This window comes from Bos taurus, chromosome 14 (genome assembly GCF_002263795.3).
Source record: "Bos taurus isolate L1 Dominette 01449 registration number 42190680 breed Hereford chromosome 14, ARS-UCD2.0, whole genome shotgun sequence".
In the NCBI taxonomy this organism is placed as follows: Eukaryota; Metazoa; Chordata; class Mammalia; order Artiodactyla; family Bovidae; genus Bos; species Bos taurus.
The window spans coordinates 69,780,486-69,794,721 of record NC_037341.1 but is presented as its reverse complement, the minus strand read 5'-3'; the positions used below and the strand labels follow the sequence as shown (position 1 = coordinate 69,794,721).

The 14,236-nt window shown below is 43.2% G+C and overlaps 1 protein-coding gene across 2 annotated transcripts in view; it reads right to left on the bottom strand.

The window, feature by feature from the left end:
• The window catches only part of VIRMA (vir like m6A methyltransferase associated), a 64,156-nt gene extending 51,306 nt beyond the window's left edge, over positions 1 to 12,850 (bottom strand). The window contains exon 1 of one of the 2 annotated variants that reach the window (XM_005215688.4): positions 12,764 to 12,850. In XM_005215688.4, coding sequence (XP_005215745.2) covers positions 12,764 to 12,826 — 63 coding nt within the window. In that variant the 5' untranslated portion in view covers positions 12,827 to 12,850. The remainder of the gene's footprint in view (positions 1 to 12,763) is intronic. The other variant, NM_001205426.1, reaches the window with a different exon arrangement.
• Positions 12,851 to 14,236: the final 1,386 nt, after the last annotated feature.

Genomic DNA, 14,236 nt, shown 5'->3' with positions numbered 1-14,236 from the left:
TCACGCTGCCCCGAGCTCGCCTCCTGCCAGCTCACTGGTGGTATTCGATGTTCATAGAAGCGTGGATCCGACACACGTGAGGGACCACGGCAGCACGCTCCTTATGAGAATCGTCCCCAGACCAGCACCTCCCACCTGCAGTCACGCTGTCTCCCACAAAACCAGCCCCTGTGCCAAAAGGCTGGGGACTGCTGCTTTAGTGGACCTCTGCAGCCAGAGGCCTTTCAGAATCCTGACTTTTAGGATTTTTAGAAACTAATGATACAAATACTGCATATTACTTAACACCCCAGTAGTTTCTGCCACAGTAACTTGTAACCAAAACATTAATACTTCTGCAGCAAATGTATAAACGTTCACACTAAGTAAAGATTATACCAAGCATAAACTCAGTTCAAAGCACAGCATATGGCCTGATGAGTTCAGGGCAGATTTTTCCTGCCATTTTTTGAATTTCTGAATTATAGATGACAGATTGTGAATCTCTTAAATTAGCTTAGTTTACCAAACTTATATACTAACTAATATCAAGAGATCAAGGGAAGTCATTCAGATTAGATAAGGTAAACCCTCTCAAATTTAAAAAAGAGAAAAAAAATCCACGAACTTAAGAATTTATCGGGACTTCCCTGGTGGTCCAGTGGCTAAGATTCTGAGCTCCCAACGCGTGGGGCCTGGGTTCACTCCCTGGCTAGGGAACTAGACCCTACATGCTACAACCAAAGAACAAAGAACCTGCAGGGCGCAACGAAGATCAAAGCTCCCTCGGGCCACAACTAAGACCTGGTACAGCCAAATAAAGCAATAAACAGAATTTATCATAATAACATAAATGGATACCATGAATTTAGTGTACATTCATTTCTATGTATCACTTGATACAAGATCAGACAAATTAGCTCATGTGATTAATAATTTTAGAAGAAATTTTTCACATTGTTTTTGGACTATTATTTTATATCAGGTTTTCCTAGCAGTTCAGCTACAACCCCATGCTCTAGCCAGCCGCCAACCACGGAAGCCCACACGCCCTTGAGCCCGTGCTCTGCAACAAGCAGCCAACCATCACTGCCTGGTGACTGAAGTTTTTAACAAAAGGGGTTTATATAATTTGTATCTAGAAGGACTGAGTCCTGAGTGCTCTTGAAGATGCAAAAAATACTGTGCCTCTCAACAGACCAGAAGACTGGTCAAATGAGTCTTTCCTAAACTGAGACAGAGGATGACTTTCTAATTTTGCACTTTAAACTCAGAGATTAAGTATAACCAAACATGTAGATCTAGAAATCTTCATATAGCTATTCAAATGTACTTTATACTCGCAAAGATCTACAAGAAACAAGATGCACATGAACTGAGGCTGACTGCTAGCTGTTTTCCAATACAACTCTCTTAGAGTTAGGCACAAGTGAACTGAGTCTCCTAGACGCTGGGAAGCCAGTGTGACCATGGGATTGCTAGATCCCGTCAATGGGATGTAAGTGGAAACGATGTTGGCAACTCTGGGTCGTGTCCTTGAAGAGAAAGTCCTGACTTCAGAACCTCCTGCCACCTCTTCCTCTATACTCTGCTGCTTTTCTAGAACACACGGTACAGTGAGCTGTCTTGAAAAATGCAGGAGATACCCTAAGAATGAAAGAGAAAGAGAACAGAAAAGCCTGTCCCTGACAATGCAGACCTGTCACGTTAGCCCTAGAATACTCACAGTCAGATTGAGAGAGAGAGTCTTATTTTATCTAACCCATCGTTATCCTGACTTGATGGCAGCAGCTGAAATTGTATCCTAACTATTACAAATATACTGTAGGTATTCAATAAATACTACAGTAGACTTTTATAAAAGAAATAAGCATTCTGCCTCAAACTTTGGCGCTATGTTTCCTTCCTGTAAGTAACTCCTTTATTTAAAAAATCTACTGTATAGAAGCTCCTTTGCTTATACAGTTAAAAATTATCATTAATATTTACAATGGAAACTTAGAACAAAACTTTATTTATTCTATCTTCCTCCACCCTGCCCCTCTGTTATTTAATGAAGGGTATTAGTAGTAGTCAGAGTATAGTCACTGTGGACCTAAAAAATGAACTTAAGGTTTTACAGCCTTTCAAAATCTATTTTGTTGGTAAGTAGAAGAGTTTCTATATTAGTTGCTATCACTTTTATTCAATATTTATTTCTAAACATTTATTAAATGTTTATAATGTTTCAAGGTATGCTGCTGCTGCTGCTAAGTCACTTCAGTTGTGTCCGACTCTGTGCAACCCCATAGACAGGAGCCCACCAGGGAGAGCCCACCACAGGAGAATCCCGTCCCTGGGATCTCCAGGCAAGAACACTGGAGTGGGTTGCCGTTGCCTTCTCCAATGCGTGAAAGTGAAGTCGCTCAGTCATGTCCGACTCCTAGCGACCCCATGGACCACAGCCCACTAGGCTCCTCCGTCCATGGGATTTTCCAGGCAAGAGTACTGGAGTGGGGCGCCATTGCCTTCTCCGTCAAAGTATGCTGCTGCTGCTGCTGCTAAGTCACGTCAGTCATATCTGACTCTGTGCGACCCCACAGACGGCAGCCCAACAGGCTCCTCTGTCCCTGGGATTCTCCAGGCAAGAATACTGGAGTGGGTTGCCATTTCCTTCTCCACTGCATGAAAGTGAAAAGTGTCGCTCAGTCGTGTCCAACTCTTAGCGACCCCATGGACTGTAGCTTACCAGGCTCCTCTGTCCATGGGATTTTTCAGGCAAGAGTACTGGAGTGGGGTGCCATATGCTAGGTCCTGAGAATATAAAGACAAGACCTACCATAAAGGTACAATCTATTGTGGTAGACAAACAGATGAATTACTATGATATAGACTCATACAGAAAACTTCAAATTGGAAGGAGTACTTACCTAAATGAGATTGTAGGCAAACATATGTGAGGGGAAAAGAAGAATGTCAGGGAAGGCTTCCCAAAAGAAGTACCACCTAATCTAAGTAAATCTTTAAGGAAAACAAGAATCAGTGGAAGAGAGGGAGAAAGCTTTATAGGCAAAATGAGAAGTATGCAAAAAAGGAATGCAAATAAGAACTGGGAAGCTTCAAGAAGTTATAGGCATAGTTCACAAAGGCTGGAGGGCAAAATGTGGGAGAAAAGTAGGGCAGAGTAGCTTGTTGTTGTTCAATCACTAAGTTGTGTCCAACTCTGCCTGTCCGACCAGGCTTCCGAGTCCTTCCCTGTCTCCTGAAGTTTGCTCAACTTCATGTCCATTGAGTCTGTGATACCATCCAACCATCTCATCCTCTGTCATCCCCTTCTTCTCCTGCCTTCCATCTTTCTCAGCATTGGGGTCTTTTCCAGTGAGTCAGCTCTTGACATCACGTGGCCAAAGTATTGCAGCTTCAACTTCAGCATTAGTCCTTCCAGTGAATATTCAGGGTTGATTTCCTTTAGGATCGACTGGTTTGATCTTGCTGTACAAGGAGACTCTCAAGAGTCTTCTCTAGCACCACAATTTTCAACCCTTACCCTACTTTACATATCATGGTCCAACTCTCACATCCGTACATGACTACTGGAAAAACCATAGCTTTGACTAGATGGAGTTCTGTCAGCAAAGTGATATCTCTGCTATTTAATACGCTAAGTTTGTCATGGCTTCTCTTCCAAGGAGCAAGTGTCTTCTAATTTTGTGGCTGCAGTCACCATCTTCAGTGATTCTGGAGCCCAAAAAAAGAATATGTCAGTTTCCAGTTTTTCCCCCTCTATTTGCCATGAAGTGATGAGACCGGATGCCATGATCTTAGTTTTTCGAATCTGGGGTTTTAAGCCAGTTTTTTCACTCTCCTCTTTCATCTCCATCAAGTGGCCCTTTAGCTCCTCTTCACTTTCTGCCATTAGAGTGGTATCATCTATATATCTGAAGTTGTTGATCTTTCTCCTGGCAATCTTGATACCAGCCTGGGATTCACCCAGCCCACCATTTAGAATGATGTATAAGTTAAATAATCTTCCCTGGTGGCTCAGATGGTAAATAATCTGCCTGCAATGCAGGAGACTCGGTCTGATCTCTGAGTTGGGAAGATCCCCTGGAGAAGGAAATGGCAACTCACTCCAGTATTCTTGCCTGGGAAATCAAATGGACAGAGAAGCCTGGCGGACTACAGTCCATGAGGTCACATGGAAGTTGTGTCCATGAGGTCACAGAGAGTCAGACACAACTGAGTAACCAGCAATTTCACTTTTATAAATTAAATAAGCAGGGTGACACAACACACAGCTTTGATGTACTCTTTTCCCAATTCTGAACCAGTCTGTTGTTCCATGTCCAATTCTAACTGTTGCTTCTTGACCTGCAGACAGGTATCTCAGGAGACAGGTAAGGTGGTCTGGTATTCCCATCTCTTTCAGAATTTTCCATAGTTTGTTGTGATCCACACAGTCAAAGGCTTCAGCATAGTCAATGAAGCAGATTTTTTTTTTCTTTTTGAATCCCCTTGCTTTTTCTATGATCCAATGGATGTTGGTGGCATGGTCTCTGGTTCCTCCGCCTTTTCTAAATCCAGCGTGTACATCTGGAAGTTCTCAGTTCATGTACTACTGAAGATGAGCTTGAAGGATTTTGAGCATTACCTTGCTAGCATGTGAAATGAGCATAACTGACAACAGTCTGAACATTCTTTAGCATTGTCTTTCTTTGGGACTGGAATGAAAACTGACCTTTTCCAGTCCTATGTCCACTGCTGAGTTTTCCAAATCTGCTGGCATACAGAGTGCAGCACTTTAATAGCATCATCTTTTAGGATTTGAAATAGCTCAGCTGGAATTCCATCACCTCCACTAGCTTTGCTTATAGTGATTCTTCCAAAGGCCCACTTGACTTCACATTCCAGGATGTCTGGCTCTAGATGAGTGACATCATTGTGGTTATCTGGGTCATTAAGATCTTTTCTGTATAGTTGTTCTGTGTATTCTTGCCACCTCTTCTTAATCTCTTCTGCCTCTGTTAGGTCCTTTCCATTTCAATCCTTTATTGTGCCCATCTTTGCATAAAATGTTCCCTTGGTAGCTCCAATTTTCTTGAAAAGATCTCTAGTTTTTCCCATTCTATTGTTTTCCTCTATTTCTTTGCATTGTTCACTTAAGGCTTTCCTATCTCTCCTTGCTGTTCTCTGGAACTCTGCATTCAGTTGGCTATATCTTTCCCTTTCTCCTTTACCTTACATTTTTCTAAAATTTTCATCCACTGCTGGGAAGTCAACTCCAAAAATCTGTACCTCCATTAAGACTTCTCTCCTGAGCCCCAGACCACTACATCCAACTGCCAGCTGGACATTTCCATTTGAATGAACCTCTGGCACCAAAAGCTCAACAAGTCCAAAACTAAACTGTCCTATATCAGTGACTGATTCTTTCTCATTCTCTCGCACCTAAATTATTTCTTCATTTAAACATCACGTTCTATTGATTAAACCTCTAAACAGTTCTCAAATCTATGTGTTAGGTTGGTGCAAAAGTAACTGCAGTTTTTGCACTGTTGAAATTTGCTGCTTGATTCTGGAATACATTCTTAATAATGTGGGTATGTTATCATTTTAATGTGTATTTCTGTCTTTTTATCTTCGCTAATGACTTATTACTTGCTGTTTATTTTGTATTTATTTTAGACTATGGAAAAGATGTTAGACAAACACAAATTCAAGCAATTTTCTTACAAGTTCAAAATGGGTCGTAAGGCAGTGGGGACAAATTGTAACATCAACAACGCACATGGCCCAGGAACTGCTAATGAACGTACAGTGCAGTGATGTTTCAACAAGTTGTGCGAAGGAGACAAGAGCCTTGAAGATGAGGAGAACAGTGGCTGGCCATTGGAAGCTGACAACGACAACTGAGAGTCATCATCAAAGCTGATCCTCTTACAACTACACGAGAAGCTGCTAAAGAACTCAACATCAATCATTCTACAGCTGTTCAGCATTTCAAGCAAATTGGAAAGGTGAAAACGCTCTTTAAGTGGATGCCTCATGAGCTGACCAAAAATCAAAAAAATCGTCATTTTGAAGTGCCATCTTCTCTCACTGTATGCAACAACAAGGAACGATTTCTTGATCAAATTGTGAGGTGCAATGAAAAGTGGATTGTATACGATAACCAGTGACGGCCAGCTCGGTGGTTGGACTGAGATGCTCCAAAGCACTTCCCAAAGCCACCTCGGCACCAAAAACAGGTCAAGGTCACTGTCTGGTGGTCTGCTGCCTGTCTGATTCACTACAGCTTTCTGAATCCTGATGAAACCATTACATCTGAGAAGTATGCTCAGCAAATCAATGAGATGCACTGAAAAACTGCCAATGCCCGCAATCAGCATTGGTCAACAGAAAGGGCCCAATTCTTCTCCACAACAACACCTGACCGTACTTTGCACAACCAACACCAAAAGGTGAATAAACTTTTGCCTCATCTGCCATATTCACCTGACCTCTCACCAACCAACTACCAAGCATCTCAACAATTTTCTGCAAGGAAAAAGCTTCCACAACCAGTAGGACCCAGAAAATGCTTTCCAAGAGTTCACAGAATCGCAAAGCATGGATTTTTTTATGCTACAGGAATAAACGAAACTTAATTCTCATTGGCAAAAAAGTGTTGATTTTAATGGTTCCTATCTTGATTAATAAAGATTTGTTTGGGCCTAGTTATTAATAATAACTTAAAATTCACGGTCCAAAACCAGAATTATATTTGCACCAACCTAGTATTTCCCTTCTTTTCAGTGGTCACTTCTCTAGTGCTGGACACTAGGCCAAATTCCTTGGTCTTACAGACAAGTATTATCACTCCAAACGTACAGCCTCAAAATGCCCTGGTATTCCTCATCTTTATGTCCTCATCCATGCCACTGTCTCTGCTTGGAACTCTCCCACACTCCTCTCCCAACTCCATTCAGATGTCAAGTTTCTCTTAAAAGCCAAGTCAGATCAAGTCTAGATGATTGCTTATCAAACTAAGTTCAAATTGCTTTTTTTTTGAAGAAATACTATATATTTATTCATCCAATAAGCACTGTATAGCAGATCACACTTTTTAAAATTTATTTTTAATTGGAGAATAACTGTTTTACAATGTTGTGTTGGTTTCTGCCATACAACGATGTGAATCAACTATAAGTATACATATATCCCCTCCCTCTTGAACCACATGACCCCATCCCACCCCTCTAGGTTGTCACAGAGCACCAGGCTGAGGTCCCTGTGTTACAAAGCAACTTCCCAATAGCTGCTGCTGCTGCTAAGTCACTTCAGGTGTGTCCGACTCTGTGCTACCCCATGGACTGCAGCCTACCAGGCTTCTCCGTCCATGGGATTCTCCAGGCAAGAACACTGGAGTGGGTTGCCATTTCCTTCTCCAAGGCATGAAAGTGGAAAGTGAAAGTGAAGTTGCTCAGTCGTGTCCGACTCTTAGCAACCCCATGGACTGCAGCCTACAAGGCTCCTCCGTCCATGGGATTTTCCAGGCAACAGTACTGGAGTGGGGTGCCATTGCCTTCTCCCAATAGCCAGTGAGAAGCTATTTCACATATGATAATGTATATGTTTCAATGCTACTCTCTCAATTCGTCTTCCCCCACTGTGTCCACGTCTGTTCTCTATGTCTGCATCTCTATTCCTACCCTACAAATAAGTTCATCAGTAGCATTTTTCTAGATGCCATACATATGCGTTAAAATATGATACTTGTTTTTCTCTTTCTGGCCTACAATGTTGTCCAGAGCCTCTGTTTAACAGGCTCTAGGTTCATCCACCTCAGTTCAACTAACTCAAATTCGTTCCTTTTAATGGCTGAATAATATTCCATTGTATATATGTACCACAACTTCTTTGTCCATTCATCTTCAACGGACATCTAGGTTGCTTCCACATCCTGGCTATTGTAAATAGTGCTGCAATGAACTAGTTGCTTCTTTTAATTCTAACTGAACTAATTGCTTCTTTTAACTTTCCTGTTACAGTGGTATTTCAAAAAGACAAGAATCAAGTCTTCAGTTCAGTTCAGTCGATCAGTCCTGTCCGACTCTTCGCAACCCCATGAATCGAAGCATGCCAGGCCTCCCTGTCCATCACCAACTCCCGGAGTTCACTCAGACTCATGTCCATCAAGTCAGTGATGCCATCCAGCCATCTCATCCTCTGTCATCCCCTTCTCCTCCGGCCCCCAATCCCTCCCAGCATCAGAGTCTTTTCCAATGAGTCAACTCTTCGCATGAGGTGGCCAAAGTACTGGAGTTTCAGCTTTAGCATCATTCCTTCCAAAGAAATCCCAAGACTGATCTCCTTCAGAATGGACTGGTTGAATCTCCTTGCAGTCCAAGGAGCTCTCAAGAGTCTTCTCCAACACCACAGGTCAAAAGCATCAATTCTTTGGCGCTCAGCCTTCTTCACAGTCCAACTCTCACATCCACACACGACCACAGGAAAAACCATAGCCTTCAGTAGATGGACCTTTGTTGGCAAAGTAATGCCTCTGCTTTTGAATATGCTATCTAGGTTGGTCATAACTTTCCTTCCAAGGAGTAAGTATCTTTTAATTTCATGGCTGCAATCACCATCTTCACAGTGCTTAGCATAATCACTTAATGAAAGAAGACTTTTAACAGGTGCTTAATAAGAGTTGACTGAATTGTGTTTTTAAAGCTAAAAATATTACAGTGAAGTAGGAGGTGCTTAAAATATCCAGAAGAGTACATATACCTAGGAAGTGGGAAATCACAGAAGGTTTATGATTAGAGAGGTAACAGGAAACTGAAGAACAGACTAGTTAGACTCCACAACTCAGCCACATTTATCTAAGGAAGAAGTACTTCTGTGCTGAAGTCTTTCTGTGACTAACAAGGCCCCCCAATTCTCTAGTCCCACCAGTTCTCTATAACTAGAATTCTCATTTTTGGCTACTCTTTGATGAGTTGCAATCCTGGCAATTCTTTTTTTTTTTAATATTTATTTACTTATTTATTTATTTTGGCTGTGTTGAGTCTTGGCTGCAGCTCTCGGGATCTCTCACAGCAGTGCATAGCCTCTCCAGTTGTGGCATGAGGGCTCCAGAGCACGCGGGCTCAGTAGTCTCAGCACACAGGCTTAGTTGCACCGAGGCATGTGGAGTCTTAGTTACTGGACTAGTGATCAAATGCTCATCCCCTGCATTGCAAGGTGGATTCTTAACCACTGGACCATCAGGGAAGTTCCCATCCTGTCCATTCTATAACCAAAATTGATCATGTACCTATTCCTTCCTTCTTAGTCCCAGTGGGACATAGCATTGCACAGCTTTAGAGTCAAGAAATGTGCGTTGGCATGTCTTAATTCAGCTATGCCACATTAGGAAAGTCACCTAACTTTCGTAAGTCTCATGCTCAGTTTCCTTATCTATCAAGTGGGGACATTATCTTTCAAAAGGACGGGTGGACTAGAGATAATGTATTTAAAAGGACTGTATTTAAATTTTAAATGTATTTAAATTTCTATTACCAAAGGACTACGTCTTGCACAAAATAAACATTCAATAAATGCTAACAATGATTACTGCCTGTCTATTAACTCAAGTTTTCATTATGTCTCACCTTTTCTTCTTGATTTGCCACCTCTGATTATTCTGAACCATTTTAGGCATGATTGATGTACCAATGTACTGATTGATGTACTTGCTGTTGCTTAGTCATGAAGCTGTGTCCAACTCTTTTGTGATCTCATGGACTGTAGCCCCCCAGGCTCCTCTGTCCATGGGATTTTACCAGCAAGAATACTGGAGTGGTTTGCCATTTCCTTCTCCAGGGGATCTTTCTGATTGAAATCCAAGTCTCCTGAACTGCAGGCGGATTCTTTACCACTGAGCCACCTGGGAAGCCCACTAATGTACAAATCTACCTTAATTTTACTAATCACATCATTTTCCTGCTCAAAAACTAATTATTTCTTACAAAATAAATCCCATGCCCCTTTGCTGACCATTTAAGGAACTCCATGATCTGGCTTCAAACTGTCCATCAGGGGCCACTACAAACTGCCTCTTCAGCATACCCTTCCAAAGGAATGGCTACTCCAGAATACCCTTCTTTCCTATCTACAGCTGTGCGACATATCCTCTCCAACTTATCCACCAAAGATCAAGTTCAAATGCCACGTGCCTTGATGAAGTCTTCCCTGATACTCTCAAATGGCAAATGATCTGTCCCTCCTCTGAAATCACACAGCCTTTATTTGTACCATCAAAGGGATCTAAATAAATATTGGCTGGAGTCCTAATATATCAGACACTAATGGGTATTTTGGAAATAAAGGAAAGAAATCTCAAGGCATTTCCACTCTGTCTCTTCAGGTGCTCATCAGTATTTAACTTGAGTCATAATTTTGTGGATCTCATCTCCAATGCTAGTTATAAACTCCTTGAGGACAAACATCCCAATATTCCACAACCCCCCCAAAACCCCTACTCCTCCTTCAAGACTCAGTTCAAATGTGATCTCTATTAAGTCTTCCTCAATCATTACCAAAAGGTATTTATTACCTTCTGGTAGTCCTATCCTCTCCATGGTCCGCAATGCTTGCTTAAGAATGAATGAAAACTAGATTTCTAAATATATCTTAAGTGAATGGATGCTAACTTTCCTAAACTAGAATACTACTAAACTAACTCTTCATACTCTTTTCTTTCGTTTTTAACTGTCCTTTATTTCTATATTCATGATAGGTTTGTTCTTATCCAACTACTGCCTCTACTCTGAGTTTTCTAAAGCATAGCTGGAACTATATTCAGAGACGTATGGTCTCTGAACAAAGAGAGCTATTTGACCCACAAGAAATGAAAGACCACTAATCAACTCACTGTTAGTATGATATGCTAAGAGGCTTTCCAGGTGGCACTAGTAGTAAAGAGCCCATCTGCCAGCGCAGGAGACATAAAAGACACAGTTTCCACTCCTGGGTCAGGAAGATCCCCTGGAGGAGGACATGGCAACCCACTCTGGTATTCTCGCCTGGAGAGTCTCATGGACAAGAAGCCTGACAGGCTACAGTCTATAGGGTCACAAAGAGTCCGATAGGACTGAAGCAACTTAGCACACACACAGCACATGATATGCTACCGTTTCCAAATATTTTCTTTTTTAGATCTATAAACCATTCATTAAAATAAGACCAAGGTTGTTAAAGTTTTTATTTTATCAAGTTCCAAAGTACATCTGCTACCCACTACCATCTCTATCTGAAGAAAGAAAAGCTTTCCCTCAAGGTACAAACGACTGTGCATGTGGGCATGCTAAGTCGCTTCAGTAGAGTCCGATTCTTTGTAACCCTGTGGACTGTAGCCAGCCAGGCTCCTCTGTCCATGGGATTCTGCAGGCAAGAATACTGCTGGAATGGGTTGCCACGCCCTCCTCCTGGGGGGTCTTCCCGACGCAGGAATCGAACACGCGACTCTTACGTCTTCTGCATTGGCAGGCGGGCTCTTTATCACTAGGCCACTTGGTAAGTCCACAAACGACTCTATGTATAGAATAAATAAGCTACAAGGATAAGGGCTTCCCAGGTGGCCGCAGTGGAAAAGAATCCGACTGCCAACACAGGAGACGCAGCCGTTGCCGGTTTGATCCCTGAGTCGGAAAGATCCCCTGGAGGAGGAAATGGCAATCCACTCCAGTATTCTTGCCGGTAAAATTCCAAGGACAGAGGAGCCTGGCGGTCTATAGTCCATGGGGTCGCAGAGTAAGACAGCGAAGCGCACACAACGATATACTGTACAGCACTGGGAATACAGCCAATACTTTATAATCTCTCTAAATGCAATATAATCTATAAAAATTGTAAAGCACTATGTTGTACTTTTGAAACTAATAATGTAAATCAACTATACCTCAATTAAAAAAAAAGTTCTCTAAATTACGTCTACACTGAAAGAGAAATGTGAGCTCTGGGGTTTCTTTTAAGTTTCTCTACGGACTTCATTACTGTTCGTTGTCGGCCGGTTTTCGGGAACCTCTTGTTAACTGGTTATTCAATTTACATATGTCAGAGCCAGTCATACATTCAAGGGCACTCAAGTTAATACAGAACGATTACAACAGCCCACTCTCACCCCTCAAGACGACAACACAATTGTCCTCTACAGTCTGACTACAAATCTCTCCTCTTCACAAGTATTCTCCATGCAAGAGACGTTCTGTGTGAGTACTTCTTGTCCTTACGTGCGAAATCTTTCCAAGAGGTAAGTACCTATTAAAGTTTCAGAGCAAACTGGAGAACGCTGCAGTCTTCAACCGAATGAGTGTCACACCTGGGTGGCATGACTCCCGTTAGAAAAGGGACCTAGGAGCAGGAATTTGGAAACCAGAAAACCAACGTGACCCGCTGAGTTACCGACACGACTGTCAAACACAAGCTGTCCAAGACCCCTTTCGAAACACCACTTGCAGTAAACCCGACACTCAGGATCCTTTTCAAGCGGACCCGGGGGGACTGGTGGGACCGTGGGGGGAAGCAAAGCCAAGTAGAGCAGCCAACTCAACCAAAGACGACGCGGGGCCTTAAGTAACTCAGGGAAATGAGGAGGGGATGGGGGAGTTCCCGCCACCCTCCGCAGACGCGGCGCCCACACCCAGGCTGAGAGGACAGTGTGTGATGAATTAAAGCGGCAATCGGCACAAGGAAAAGTCGAGGCACGCCTAACGATTTTTTTCTTTTTTGTAAGGGTCCCCAAATCGAAAAACAGGGTCGGAAACACGTCGCGAAGACGTACCTCGGCGCTCGGGTGCTTGAAAGTGTCTAAAAATAGCAGCTCCATCGCCGAGTCCACCGCCATGTTTGCCGCGGGCGGGGGAAGGGGGAGGACTTCCGGGGCAGCCCTCCAAGCTCTGCGACAGCAGCTGAGGAGAGGGAGAGACGACGGTACTTCCTGTGACCAGAGCGCTGGCGTCGGAAGCCTGGACCTATCGCTACGCGTCGCGCTGCCGGAAATCGCCTGCCCAGCCATCTCCAGGGCGGCGGCGAACGCTCTCCGAGCGCCGAGAGATGTAGCGGGGAGGGGTGGGCGGGGAGAGTACTACGGAGTCTCCAGTGGTCCAAACCGCGTCGTCCTACCGCGTTTCAGAGCCACGACGGCCTCGGGGTGGCCGAGTGCCGAGCGGGCTTAGCAGAGGCGGAGGAAAGTTAGGGAGTCCTGCCAAGTCAGGATACCCGGCCCCGGTGAACCCGCCAGCAAGTAACTTCCAGGGCTGGCAGGAACAAGGTGCAGTCAGCGCGGGTGAAAACTAAGACATTTTTCTTTTTTAAGATGAAACTACCTCAAAACGAAGAGGTTTTTTGTTTTTGTTTTCTCATGTGGAAAAATGTCCGTTAGTCAATCATAATACCTAATCCACTGGCTTATTGTGGAATTTTTTTTTCCTAATTTTATTTTATTTTTAAACTTTACATAATTGTATTAGTTTTGCCAAATATCAAAATGAATCCGCCACAGGTATACATGTGTTCCCCATCCCGAACCCTCCTCCCTCCTCCCTCCCCATACCATCCCTCTGGGCCGTCCCAGTGCACCAGCCCCAAGCATCCAGCATCGTGCATCGAACCTGGACTGGCAACTCGTTTCCTACATGATATTTTACATGTTTCATTGCCATTCTCCCAAATCTTCCCACCCTCTCCCTCTCCCACAGAGTCCATAAGACTGTTGTATACATCAGTGTCTCTTTTGCTGTCTCGTACACCGGGTTATTGTTACCATCTTTCTAAATTCCATATATATGCGTTAGTATACTGTATTTATGTTTTTCCTTCTGGCTTACTTCACTCTGTATAATAGGCTCCAGTTTCATCCACCTCATTAGAACTGATTCAAATGTATTCTTTTTAATGGCTGAGTAATACTCCATTGTGTATATGTACCACAGCTTTCTTATCCATTCATCTGCTGATGGACATCTAGGTTGCTTCCATGTCTTGGCTATTATAAACAGTGCTGCGATGAACATTGGGGTATACGTGTCTCTTTCCCTTCTGGTTTCCTCAGTGTGTATGCCCAGCAGTGGGGTTGCTGGATCATAAGGCAGTTCTATTTCCAGTTTTTTAAGGAATCTCCACACTGTTCTCCAGAGTGGCTGTACTAGTTTGCATTCCCACCAACAGTGTAAGAGGGTTCCCTTTTCTCCACACCCTCTCCAGCATTTATTATTTGTAGACTTTTGGATCGCAGCCATTCTGACTGGTGTGAAAT